At 32.1% G+C, this 14,076-nt stretch overlaps 1 protein-coding gene across 1 annotated transcript; it reads left to right on the top strand.

Annotated features, from left to right (window-relative positions):
* Window positions 1-4,419: 4,419 nt before the first annotated feature.
* Window positions 4,420-7,021, top strand: LOC114388577 (40S ribosomal protein SA-like). The gene is made up of 5 exons (XM_028349128.1): window positions 4,420-4,683; window positions 5,299-5,561; window positions 5,746-5,943; window positions 6,101-6,323; window positions 6,704-7,021. The coding sequence occupies exons 1-5, from the start codon at window positions 4,533-4,535 to the stop codon at window positions 6,802-6,804; spliced, it is 936 nt and encodes a 311-aa protein (XP_028204929.1). The 5' UTR covers window positions 4,420-4,532; the 3' UTR covers window positions 6,805-7,021.
* The last annotated feature ends 7,055 nt before the right edge of the window (window positions 7,022-14,076 follow it).

Raw genomic sequence — 14,076 nt, 5'->3', positions numbered from 1 at the left:
TTGTGACTCAAATTTTGTGACTTTTTTACTCAACAAAAAAGTACTGAATTTTTTACTATTAATTTTCTTGCTTGCTAAATAAAAAACATTCAATGTTTTTTATGTGAATTTGCTGCTTTCAAGGTTGTTGAGGGAAATTTCTCAGCACAATTATCCAATTGGAAACAGTTTAGCTCCGGAAGCTGATGAACGTGTATATGTCCAAGGCCGCAGAATTAGCATAACCGACCAAAACAGTCATGAACAAGGAACACAGAATGCCTACTTTGTAGGAGTTTCAACTTTTGTATTTATGCTGTTTTCTTGGTTAATGTTCATCACCAAAATGGCCATTTTTAACCTTGAACCCATCCTGCAGAAATTTCATGTACGTGGAAAACCATAATTGATTAATTGTAACCTTTATCTACTGATTTACATGAATTCATTTTATATTATTTTTTTATTTGTCTTTTAAAGTTGTTATGTAAAATTTAAAAAACTTAATAAATTTTCTCAATTCCAATAAAATAGTTAAGTCATTCCTTGTTTTATCCCTTTTTTATACTCATAATAAATCATAAATGCACGTGTATATTAATTAAAGATTAGAAAACAAAGAAGGATGCCATGTTTTAGAAGAAAAAAAATTAAAATAGATGTCATTTTACAAAATTAAGGTTGATTTTAAATATTTTTTTCTAAGACCACCCTTAATCAATACTAGTGAATAGAAATAATAAATTAATCATTAATTAGAAAGATAAATTATATATATTAGGAAGTTACCTAATATTTTTTTTAATTCAACAAATTAATTGTATTTCTTAAAATTTGTATCAAAACTTTAAATGTCATCTAATATGAAAGGGAAGGAGTAAATGAGTTATTGATGTAATATTGAACTTTGTAAATGACAAATGAATAGAAATTACATTTTCCAAAAATTTGACAATAAAAAGAAATGGAAGGAGTAATTAATCAATTACACTCCAGATTTGTCAACATTAATAAAAATTTGTCAATATTTATGAAAAATTGGTGACCAATTTTAGTGTCAATTAAGAATGTTTTAAACATTAGTTGTTAAACAAGTTGCTTTAAGGTACTATTGCTTCAGGTGGGGTTAAATATGATGTGACATTAGGAGTGGGTGAGTAAACGGCTCAGATACATGGATTGACCGTGGGCCTGCAATCCGCACAGATCACAAATCAAAGTTTTCTAAAAATTCATTCATGATTATGCAAGATTTTGGATTCCCCTAACATAATTTGTGGGTTGTATGATTTGGACACGTAATTATTCATCAATTTCAATTTAAATTCAATTAATTTTAAAAGTTTAATCCAATTTTTTTTTTACATTTATGTTTAAAATTTATTTGGTTGTATTAAGACTTTTGTAATTAAATATTTATTAGAGATTTATTAAAACTTTTTTAAAAATATATATATAATTGAGTGTAATTTATTACTTTTTCAGAGAAAATTATATTTTTAACTATTAATGTTCATCACCAAAATGGCCATTTTTAACCTCGAACCCATCCTGCAGAATTTTCATGTATGTGAAAAACCATAATTGGTTAATTGTAAACTTTATCTACTGATTTACGAGAATTGATGTACTATTTTATCTACTGATTTACGAGAATTGATGTACTATTTTTTTATTTGTCTTATAAGGTTATTATAATAAAATTTCATGATTCCAATAAAATAGTTAAGTCATTTCTTATTTTATTCCTTTTTTTACTCACAATAAATAATAAATGCATATATATTAATTAAAGATAAGAAAAAAAATAAGGATATAATTGATACTTTCTTTATTTCAAATTATATGACGTTTTAGAAAATTAAAGAATAAATGTTATTTTATAAAATCAAGGTTGATTTTAAATACTTTTTTCTAATATCATCCTTAATTAATACTTAACCGGAGTAGTGAATAGAAATAATAAATTAGTCATTAGAAAGATAAATTATGTATATTAGGAAGTTACCTAAATTTTTTTAAAATTCAACAAATTAATTGTTTTCCTTCAAACTTTATCAAAACTTTAAATGTCATCTAATATGAAATGGAAGGGGTAAATGAGTAATTAATGTAATATTGAACTTTGTAAATGACAAATAAATAGAAATTAAAATTTTCCAAAAATTTGACAATAAAAAGAAATGGAAGGAGTATTTAATCAATTACACTCCAGATTTTGTCATTATTAATAAAAATTTGTCAATTGGGTTAAATATGATGGGGGCACTAGGGGTGTGTAAACGGACCCAGGTCTATGGACCAGCTTATAGGATCTGCAGTCCGCACAGGCCATAGAATTTTTTTTTTTAAATCCATGGCTATGCAATATTTTGGGCCGCAAACACACAACCACCAGCCAAGTTCAATCCAAACTCAATTATTCTAAAAGTCCAATTCAAAATTTATTTTCATTTACGTTGAAAATTTATTTTGTTGTGTTTAAACTTTTGTAATTGAGTATTTGTTAGAGATTTATTAAGACTTTTTAAAAATATATATAATTGAGTGTAATTGACTATTTTTAAGAAAAAAATATATTTATTTTGAAATTGTATTTTTTTATAAAAAAAAACTCGACTCGCAAACCAGCTTGTTTGTCCCGTGAGGCGGGGGATGGGCCAATGTATTAAATTCATGTAAGAGTGCGGGACAAACTGATTTAGTCTGCTACCAATACGAACTTACATGGGACGGACCAACCTACTTACCCATTCCTCCATGGCATTGTGGAAACCAATTAATAAAAGCTAAAAAAAAAACTCAAAATGAGTTACTTAAATTACACCCCATATTAGAAATACTCTAAACAATATTCAAAAGCATAAACTAGTTTTCAACTAGCATTGATTATCTTTATTACTCCACTAGTCCCTTTATAATTTTTAATTTACACAAAAAACTAATAAATAGATGCAAGAAAATAACCATTTTATAAAATTAATCTTATCAATCATCATTAATTTATTTCCCCATAGTTTTTGGTGATTTCTTTTTCCATCTTGTATCTAAACAAGTAATGTCAAGCTTAGATTGTATTTTAATCTCCCTATAATTTTTGTTAAAATATAATTTTCATCCCTTTATTTACTTAAACCTACGATTTTAGTCCTATTTTTTAATTAAAACATTTTTTCTATACTTTTAGAAAATTCATAATTTTAGTCCTTTACTTTTGAATTGAGATATTTTGTCTCCCATTATATAAAAAAATATGATTTAAGTTCCCATAAGCAATTTCAAATGCTGATTATAATACTAAAATTTAGATCTTACAATTAAAAATTATACAAAATTTTATCATTAATGAAAATATATCACTCCGTGAATATTTGGTTGAAATTTAATCACAAGAAGATATTTATTTATTTATTTTAAAAAAGTTTCATTTCAGATGACATTTGTTTACGAAAAATATTTAATTAAATATTATAAATTCATTATACAAATTTATTTAATAATATTTTTTATCATACTAAAATTTAAACCTTACAAATGAAAATTATACGAAATTTTATGATTAATGAAAATATATCCCTATCTGAATATTCGATTAAAATTTAATCATGAAATAAATATTTATTTATTTATTTATTTATTTATTTTAATAAAGTTTCATTTCTTATGAAGTTATGTGTGAAGCATGTGTGTATAAAAAAATATTTAAATATTTATTAACATATTTACTAACATACATTTATTAAAATTAAATAATTAATAATATATTAAAAATTCAAGATAATATAAAATTATTCCTATAAATTATAAAATATAAATTTAATACCTAGGTAAGACATGAGGAACTAAGCTAGTATGATTTAAAATTTGGTTATTTAAATATGGAAAGAGAAGTATAAATATATTAAATGTCTTGCAAATATAGGTTGTAAATGTGCTAATAAATAATTAATTAATAAAATAATTAAATTAAAATCATGAATGAAAAAAAGGTGAGAAAAATGTCACTAGAACATGGCACCTGTACTGAAATATCCAATCAACAACTATTTTTTATGCAACTTAAATTTCCTTATTGTCCCTCAAACTTTTGGAGGAAAAAGAAAATCTTTTTGGACAATATATATTACTTTATGTAATAAAGAATACGTCAAGAAGTTTAGCTTAGTTGGTTAAATAGGATTTGTGAGTTATTGTAAACTACTTCTTCGACTTTCATGGAGAAAAAAAAAAGTAATAAAGAATTTGGAAGGCTACTATTTTTGAAAAATTAAGAGGTCAAAGCACTAAAAAAAACAGAAAGAGGTGTATTATTAAAAAAACATTAATAAAGCGCAAAACGTTATGGGCTATGGCTAATAGAAATGGCCTCAAGGCCCAAATGTAAATGCTGAAAGGTCATTAGCGTCATTTGACAACATTAGGGTTTTGTCTTTGTCTCTCCCTCGCCGATTTCCATAATAGCAGAGAACCTTCAGAAACCCTAATTTCTCAAAATCTTCAGAGGACACACAGCACAACCAACACCTCCACAGCCTCTCCTACCTCCCGGAGCCATGGCCGCCGCCGACTCCTCCGCCGCTCCATCGCACCAGTTGTCGCAGAGGGAGACGGACATCCAGATGATGCTCGCCGCCGACGTTCACCTCGGCACCAAAAACTGCGACTTTCAGATGGAACGCTACGTCTTCAAGCGCAGAACCGATGGTCACTGCTCCATTCTCAATTTCTCCTTTTTATTTATTTTATGTTGAAATAGTGATTTCCTTTGCATTGTTCTTAGTGTTTTTTACAATGGAATGATATGTGTGTGTAATGTAACTAAGTTTATCTCTGATACACCATCACTTTTTTCTAATTTAATTCGTGTAAATATATATAATTACTCAAATGTAGAATTCTGGGTACCTTAGAAGCCCTGCCATAGTGGCCGTGAGCTTATAGTAATATCTATGTGTGTTTTATGAGTGGTCTAAATTTTGAAAGTTTTTGGAAAGACCATATGATATCTCTACTTTTTGATAATTGTTGGGATTTTCAATATTCAATTATTAAATATGTTTTCTTTTCCGTTTATGATCAGTTGTTTCTCTGGTTTTTTCGTAATTGGATGTGTACTTTTCATGACCATGATAAAGTTGTTAGGTGTTATTAAGAAGTGATTCAAAGGGTTAATTTAATTACTAATCAGAATTGCTATAATGGTAGTCTTTGACTCTTTGGGCGTTTGCTTTTTTGCACCGCTACCATGAAGGTTTCCTCTTGCTACTGAAATAGAACATTTTGGAGTTTTTGTTGAATTTTTGTGGTTTATGTTTTCAGGTATTTACATAATTAACCTTGGCAAGACATGGGAGAAGCTCCAGCTCGCTGCTAGGATTATTGTTGCCATTGAGAACCCACAGGATATCATTGTTCAGTCTGCCAGGCCTTATGGTCAGAGGGCAGTTCTTAAGTTTGCTCAATACACTGGTGCTCATGCAATTGCCGGAAGGCACACTCCTGGAACATTCACTAATCAGATGCAGCAATCCTACAATGAGCCTCGTCTTCTGATTCTAACTGATCCAAGAACAGATCATCAGGTTATTACCCCTTTAGAAGTTAGAACCAGAGAGTATTTAAGGTGTTTTCAGGAGTTATATAGTTCAACTCTTCACCGTCAAGGATGTTTGTTGAGTGTTGGTTTGAAATTTGTGACAGTAATTAACCTTGTTATTTTGTGTCTGTCTTGCCACAATTTGTCTTATGTTATTGATTTGTGTGCAGCCTATCAAGGAGGGTGCTCTTGGAAATATTCCAACTATTGCTTTTTGCGACACTGATTCTCCAATGCGGTATGTTGATGTTGGGATTCCTGCCAATAATAAGGGGAAGCATAGCATTGGTTGTCTCTTCTGGCTATTAGCTAGGATGGTACTGCAGATGCGGGGTACTATTCGTCCAGGTCACAAGTGGGATGTAATGGTAAATACTTGTTATGATTGTTTTATAGCTCTTGAGAAGATATAGTCTGTTAGTAGATGTCTGTATTCTTGTGAGAAATTAGTATCATTGGGTGGGGGGGGGGGGGGGCTGTAAGTTCTTAGATTAGTATCTAATTATCTCAAGTTTTGTTATGCAGGTGGACTTATTCTTCTATAGAGAACCTGAAGAGGCCAAGCAACAAGAGGAAGATGAAGCACCACCTGCCCAAGATTATGCCATTTCAGACTTCAATGCCGCTGGCATTGGCAGCTTCCCTGCTTCTGATGGCCAATGGCCTGCTGCAGTCGAACAACCTTGGACTGAAGAAGCACCACAACCAATCTCAGCAGCTCCTACTAACTTGACACCAGAAGCAGCTGGTATGAATTATTGAATTGATTTTGGATTCGTGCTTGATGATTATGCTAGACTAAGTTTTATATGCATGTTCTTATGATATTGTTTGAATAAGTTCAGCTTGGTCATTTAGCCTGTTTATAAAATCTCTGTGTCTGGATTTGAATTTTGAAATAATGCATTTTGTTGTTCAGCCTTCTTTTTTATAAATTGCATGCAAAAATACCTTCATTCTTATGTTTGCAACAGTTCCTTCTTCCCCCTCTAGCCAACAAAGATAAGAGAATCTTTGATACAGTGCAGTGATAAGATGATTGGGCACATGACTTTTCTGTTAACCGTTTTAATAGTTCTTTTGAAATTTATGTAGTCACAATTTGTTTGACTGAAGTTCCTCTTGCAGTTGCAGGCGATTGGGGTGAGGCTGTTCCAGCTCCAGTTCCAGCTCCACAAGCTGGTGTGCCTCCAGCCCAAGCTTTTCCTCCCGCTACTGGCTGGGACTAGCTTTTGACAAGAGAGTTTGATTCCATGGTGTCAAAACCATAATTTTTCTTCCCCTCGGCTCAGAAATTTCCCTTTCGAGATTTATTTGTTAGAAAAGAAACACCATTTACTTGATATTGAATCTCGGTAAAATTTTGTTTGTTGACATATATTGAAGCAAACTTAATCGTTTAATTGCAGTGATTTAATTGTTTCATAATGGGTTTTTATACCGTTTGCTACAAGTGTTGCATTCTATCCCACATGCTAATGAGTAAAGTTTAGAATAATTGCTCTTCGAAGATGAAAAGTACCTGGCTTAAAATTTGAGGCACAACCAAAGGGTTAAGCTATTTGATTGTATAAAGACTATAATTTACATTTGGTGTTGTCAACTTTGATTTCTCTCGTTGCATTCTTTTATATTCCTTTAGCATCTGCACTCTCTTTCTTTCTATTACATTAATCGTAATATCTTCTCACACTCCTTAATGAGATGTGAGACTAATATTTTATTATATTTATTTAAGATTATATAATTCAAATTTTAGTTTCCATAAAATTAACATTTGGGTATAAGCTAATTAAATTACAAGCATAAATTGGAGGCACTATTAGAAGTGTCTCAAATGGCTATAATTTGACAATGGGTATAAGCTATAATTGAATTACAAACATAATTTACGTTTGGTGTTGTATTGTCAATTTTAATTTCTCTCGTCGCATTCCTTTTCAATTCCTTTGCACCTACATTTTGTTTCTCTTTCTATTACCTAATATCATCTTACACTCCTTAATGGGAAGGGAGACAATCATTTTATTGTATTTATTGATGATATAATTCAAATTTACATGTTTTCAAAACCTTGCAAATTGTCATTTGATAATATTGAACCAATCCCTAAATAATTCCGTGACTGAACAGGATGCATGACTAATCGAACCTACCGGGAAAAAAATGTACTCATGTGATTAAATTAGTCCTAATTGCGAACAATTACCCAAGCTAAATGGAAGACAATTTCTAGGGTTTTTTCTTAAAGAGAAAAAAAAAAGGAACGGTAAGTCTTCAGGTCAGTTGAATTAGATAAATTATTGGATACAAATTATAGAGTACGAAAATCAATATGCACTGCATTTTTCTCCCATTCTATTCCTCTATATCCCTCCCTAAGATCAAGTTTCTCATCTGATGAAAAGAGAGAGTATAATACTGATACAGGTAACATTGTTGTTACAGTCAAGCATGTGAATCAATTAGCACATAATCATTTTAGCTTAATCATTGTTTTAACTATTAGTCTTAAATACCCATTTACATTAAACACTTAAAGAAATAATTTTGTCACATAATAATCTTATCTATAATTTGAGCTAGATTGCCTCTTCTAGAAATACTCGTGATCTATAAAAAAAAACATTTTTGTTAAGATGTCATAATAGATATTGTATTTAATAATTAATACAATTCATCTTAACTTTAAGATGTCCAAAAGGAAGTTTAATTTTGAAATTTTTTATGATTAATGTTAAATTTTAGTGGGGTTATAAGGTTGACTTAATGGTAAAGAAAAAAGAAAATGAGAAGAAGTCATGGGTTTAAATCTTTCTGATAACAAAATAATAAAAATTAACAGCAAACATTTGCTAATAAAAAGAATGTTAGATTTTAGTTTGTAATTTGCATTTGTTATGAATGAGTCTATGTTATCTTTAACATTTTCAAATATCTTTTTACTCAATTAATTAGGAAGTTTATGTTGAATATTGTATATTTTATAGAGAAAGTATGGAAGTGAAGTGAAAAATAAGTAAATAGATTTGGAGACATGATATGGTTTCATGAAAATCACATAGAGCATGGAGTATTGGAGTGCATCATTTTCACCAACCTTCATTTTGGGAATTGGGCCATTTAGGATTTCCCTGTATTTCAATCTTTCGAATTTTGGTAAACTACTCAAATTGGTCAAGCCATATCAAAACTTTAGGTAAGGATCAGGGAAAGAACGTGGGAGGGGCCTAATGTCATACTTGCACACGACAAGAAGAAATGAAAACAAAAGCAATTATTTTGGGTGGTTTTTAGCAACTAACAAGAAGATTTTACAACTTGGTCAAGTGACAGTGGAGATTGGGGTAGTTTAAACAAATTCTAGGATATAAGCTAGCTAAATTTTGCTTTTTCACTCAAGCATAACTCCGAAATCTATATTTGGACTCTAAAAAATTTCTCCAAAGTGTTTCCTTTTGATAGAAAAGTAGCCTTCTCCACTTAGCTAGGAGAACTTCATTAAATGTGTCAATGTCCTTGATCCCCAACTCTCCAAAACTTTTCGGACAACAAATATTTTCCAACTAATCCAACAAATTGTTTTGTTACCCACTTCACTTCCCCATAAGAATCTACTTTGAATAGTCTTCACTTTCTTCACAACAACTTTCGACATTCTCTTCATTTTCCTTCTTCTTTTTTCTGAATTTCCTTGATGAACCATATCGACTTTCCTAACATCAATTGATGAGCCGTTGTGATCCTCCTTGTACATGTCAATTGGGCATTTGATAACTTTCACTTGTGACTACTCCAAGCTTGTAATTAAGGTATTTGAACCTTTAGGTGACAAAGTTTGTCCCTCAATGAGCTGGTTGCAAAAATTGTCAGACTGACTATTCACCTACCAATGCAACTTCAATTCCACCTAATGATCATGTTATTTTGGATTTTGAATCCCCATCACCATAAACAGATCCAACACTTGCTGGTCTTTATTAGAACCTTCGTCAACAATAGCCCATATGAATGCCTTTCCCAAATAAATTTTGAAGTTTGAGCACCCATCCCCAAGACCTTGTTCGCCAACCCAACCACATACCATATACCACATCTCCTCAAATTTGATATGCCTTTGTTGGGTCAAAACATTATCAACTAGTCCAATTTATGAAGTGACTCCTTTAGCTAGCATCAAGTCCTTGGTAGTCACTTTCCTATCCACTTGTTCCCCCTTGCACATTTCAATGTCGCCTATGATCTTGGACCCCAATTCCCGTGTTACAAGGCCACTTTTAATTATGCCTTTTTCAAATGTCAACATCACACCTTTGCTTACCCTAACTTTAATTTGAAAATCTGCTTGACTATGTCGCATGCCTTTGTATTTTTGTACATTATCTCCAAACTAATTAATCAAAGCTTTGATACTTCGTGAGCCAGGCTTGTCTGTGTTGTACCTTGGTCCCTTTCAGAGCCATTATCCACAGGACAATGACTAGCATCCATCTCTGCCTCCTCCTAGGTTTCCTCTTGTTGAAATCCCTCTTGCCTCCCCACTTCATCGCCAATATATAGAATCCTTTCTTAGTATACTTATTCCAAACATTAAGAGATGGAAGAGTTATTCCCAAACTCCCAAACTCACTTCCCATAGAATTAACTTCACTGTTGGAGAACTCCCTTTTCCATCACTACCAACAACATTGATTTACTTGTAAGCTTACTTCATCCACAGGTTTAACATGAAAGATCATCCCGTTTATTTTAACCCTTGAATAAAAAGATATTGTTGTGTTGTCGATGATTTAACTAATAAACATCTTGCATCTAAACGTTCCATACTCTTTGTTTTCTTCACCATTGAAATGAATATACCAAAGCTTCCAAGAATTTTGGAGAAGCAATCAACCCTCCACCGATGGAAAAGGACTAAAAAAACCCTCATCCACATTAGCCTATTACTAGAACATATTTTTGGACTCCACTTGTAAATTGATTGAAATATTGAAAGGAAGTTATCCTCCTTGGTGTTTATCAACTCCTAAGCCTTTCCCTCATCCATCCATATTATCAAAACCAAGTCATCACCTAGGTATTTCAATTTTACTTCCTTCATATCCTCTAAAACCAAAACCTTTTGAATTTTATCAAACATAGATATGTCATTCAACCTTCCAACTAAACATTGTTCAAGCAAGTCCTTGTTAACCTCTGCCACTTTGATCTCCATTCCTCCTAACCTCCTTCTCCTCCATTTTAGTGTTTTGTTTTACTCTTCATTCCCTTTTAACTCCTTTGCGTTCATGCATGACCATCTTGTTGGACATTTTAGTGTAATTGATCTCTTTATTATGTTAAAATAAGAGTGCACGCTTGTTTTAATATAATAACGAGATGTTCGGTTTAGGCAAAGGTTGGAAGTTACATGGAAGTTACTAAAACTTCCATCAACGGTTGGAAGTTACATGGAAGTTACTAAAACTTCCATCAACGACAGTTTTTAAAATAGAAAAAAACTTCCATCAACCGCCAAAAACCACCTGTTCTTTGATTATAAATAATCATTCTGGTTCAGAAAGCATAACGGTGTGCCAAAACATACAAGACCAAAACAAAACTCTTGAATTATAATCTTCTGATTTTATCCGATTGAACAATTTTGGTTGAACCCCGAAATTTGATTCAATCTAAAAGTGTTATACACGACTTCAGATTTATCCAAGTATTATCTCGATTTTCAAATTTAACCAACAAAAGATTGAATCAAATCTTTCGAGATGACGAACGATAGTTCGAAGATGACAAGCAAGTTTGCGAAGTTGGACAAGTTTGAAGGGCAGGATTTCATAAGATGGCAGAAGAAGATGCACTTTCTCTTGACAACATTGAATGTGGTGTATGTTCTGAGTACACCGATGCCGGTGTATATGGAAGACGAAACTCTGGATCAAACAAGGAAGCGTTCGAAATGGGAGAACGTCGATTACATTTGTCGTGGACACATTCTGAACGGTATGTCTGACTCTCTCTTTGATATTTATCAAAATGTTGAGTCTGCTAAGGAATTATGGAACTCTCTTGAATCCAAGTATATGGCAGAAGATGTCTCAAGTAACAAATTCTTAGTTAGTAATTTCTTTAATTACAAAATGATTGATTCGAGGCCTGTTATGGAACAATATAATGAACTGCTGTGGATTTTGGGTCAATTTACTCAACATGATTTGAAAATGGATGAATCCATTGCAGTTTCATCTATAATTGATAAACTGCCTTCTTCTTGGAAAGACTTCAAGCATACCTTGAAACATAAGAAGGAAGAGTTGACTTTGGTTCAACTTGGTAGTCATTTCATGATTGAGGAGTCGCTGAGGGCTCAGGAAATTGACAAAGTCAATGATAAAAACGTAGCAGGTTCCTCTTCCGTTAATATGGTAGAGGAAAGTGGAATAGTTAAGCAAAATTATAATGCTAAAGGTAACAAACGAAAATTTCAAGGAAATAAGAACAAAGGTCCAAACAAACAAACAAAATTGTCATGTTGGAAGTGTGGGAAACCTGGCCATTTAAAGAGGGATTTCCAGGTGTTCAAAGGAAAGAACAAGGCTGGTCCAAGTGGGTCTAATGATCCTGAAAAGCAACAAGGTCAGATTGTAGTGAATAATTTTAATTCGAATATGAATTCAAATTATGTATCACTAATATCTGATGCATTCTATGTGCAGGATGATGATGTTGCTTGGTGGTTTGATTCGGGAGCAACAAGTCATGTGTGCAAAGATCGTCGTTGGTTCAAGGAATTTAGACCAATCGATGATGGCTCTATTGTGAAGATGGACAATGTTGCAACTGAACCAATCCTAGGATTAGGTTGTGTGAATTTAGTTTTTACTTCCGGAAAAAGTTTGTATTTGGATAATGTCTTATTTGTACCTGGTATTCGTAAGAACTTATTGTCTAGTATGGTTTTAAATAATTGTGGTTTCAAGCAAGTACTTGAAAGTGACAAGTACATCTTGTCAAGACATGGTTCGTTTGTTGGATTTGGTTATCGTTGAAATGGAATGTTTAAATTAAACATTGATGTTCCTTTTGTTCATGAATCTGTTTGTATGGCCTCGTGTAGTTCTATAACTAATATGACAAAATCAGAAATTTGGCATGCTAGATTAGGACATGTTCATTACAAAAGATTAAAAGATATGTCAAAAACAAGTATGATTCCTCCTTTTGATATGAACATTGAAAAATGCAAAACTTGCTTGTTGACCAAGATCACTAGGAAACCTTTTAAGGATGTTAAAAGTGAGAGTAAAGTCTCAGACCTTATTCATAGTGATTTGCATGCTACTCCATCATTAGGTCATAAAAAATATCTTGTTACTTTTATTGATGATGCATCAAGGTATTGTTATGTATATTTATTAAATACAAAAGATGAAGCTCTTGATAAATTTAAAATTTATAAGAAAGAGGTAGAACTTCATCAAAATGGGCTAATCAAAACTCTTCGTACGAATAGGGGAGGTGAGTATTATGATCCAGTTTATTTTCAATCTACTGGAATAATACATCAAACTACAGCTCCCTATACACCACAACAGAATGGTGTAGCCGAAAGGAAGAATAGAACCTTGAAAGAAATGGTGAATTCCATGTTATCCTATTCGGGTTTAAGTGAAGGATTTTGGGGTGAGGCTATGTTGGCAGCCTGTTACTTGTTGAACCGAATTCCTAACAAAAGGAATAAGGTTACCCCATATGAACTTTGGCACAAAAAGACACCAAATTTGAGTTATCTCAAAATTTGGGGATGTAAGGCTGTGAGAACTCAGCATAATTTGGCCGATCATTTAACCAAAGGGTTAAGTAGAGATCTCGTGAAAAGGTCGGCTGTGGGATTAGGATTAAAGTCCATCTGAAATCTCTTATGTTAAGATACCCAATTCCCATCTAATATGACATTAGGTGCTGAATTCAATGTGGAAAGCTTAACATGTAGAGATTGGAACACATCATCGAAAGTATCCCAAAAGGAATGTGTTCGGTTCTGCAAGTTAAGGAGGTTGAAGTATAACTTCTTAATGGTTCTTTTGAAAAATTGCATTTGCAGGTGCAAAAAAAGAAAAGGACTACCTATATAAGCATGAAGTTTAGCCACTTCAAGAAGCTGGGACTTGGCTTTGATATGCTTATGAAGGATAGGGACACAGGCTAGTAAAACTAGTGTTGAGCAAGAGTAATGTTATAAACTATTGTGCAGATTATCTTCATGTATTCATTATGAATAGAAAGGGTTCAATCCTTAGTGACACCCTGATATTCGAATATTTGAAACGTATAATTTGCTAAGATGAAATTCAATCGTCATGATATTTCATCTATGCAGTAGTTTGTGGTATGTTATGACTTTGGTGATTTGATCGGTAATTACACTAAAATGGGGGAGGTTTGTTGGACATTTTAGTGTAATTGATCTCTTTATTATGTTAAAATAAGAGTGCACGCTTGTTTTA

Source organism: Glycine soja, chromosome 15, assembly GCF_004193775.1.
Source record: "Glycine soja cultivar W05 chromosome 15, ASM419377v2, whole genome shotgun sequence".
NCBI classification, from domain to species: domain Eukaryota; kingdom Viridiplantae; phylum Streptophyta; class Magnoliopsida; order Fabales; family Fabaceae; genus Glycine; species Glycine soja.
This window is presented reverse-complemented; position numbering and strand designations above follow the sequence as displayed.

Bases quoted from the DNA above. Each gene is read 5' to 3' on its own strand.
- LOC114388577 (XM_028349128.1), top strand. From the start codon at position 4,533: ATGGCCGCCGCCGACTCCTCCGCCGCTCCATCGCACCAGTTGTCGCAG. The intron at 4,684-5,298 runs GTCACTGCTCCA...TTATGTTTTCAG, and splicing joins CTTCAAGCGCAGAACCGATG to GTATTTACATAATTAACCTT. The intron at 5,562-5,745 runs GTTATTACCCCT...ATTTGTGTGCAG, and splicing joins ATCCAAGAACAGATCATCAG to CCTATCAAGGAGGGTGCTCT.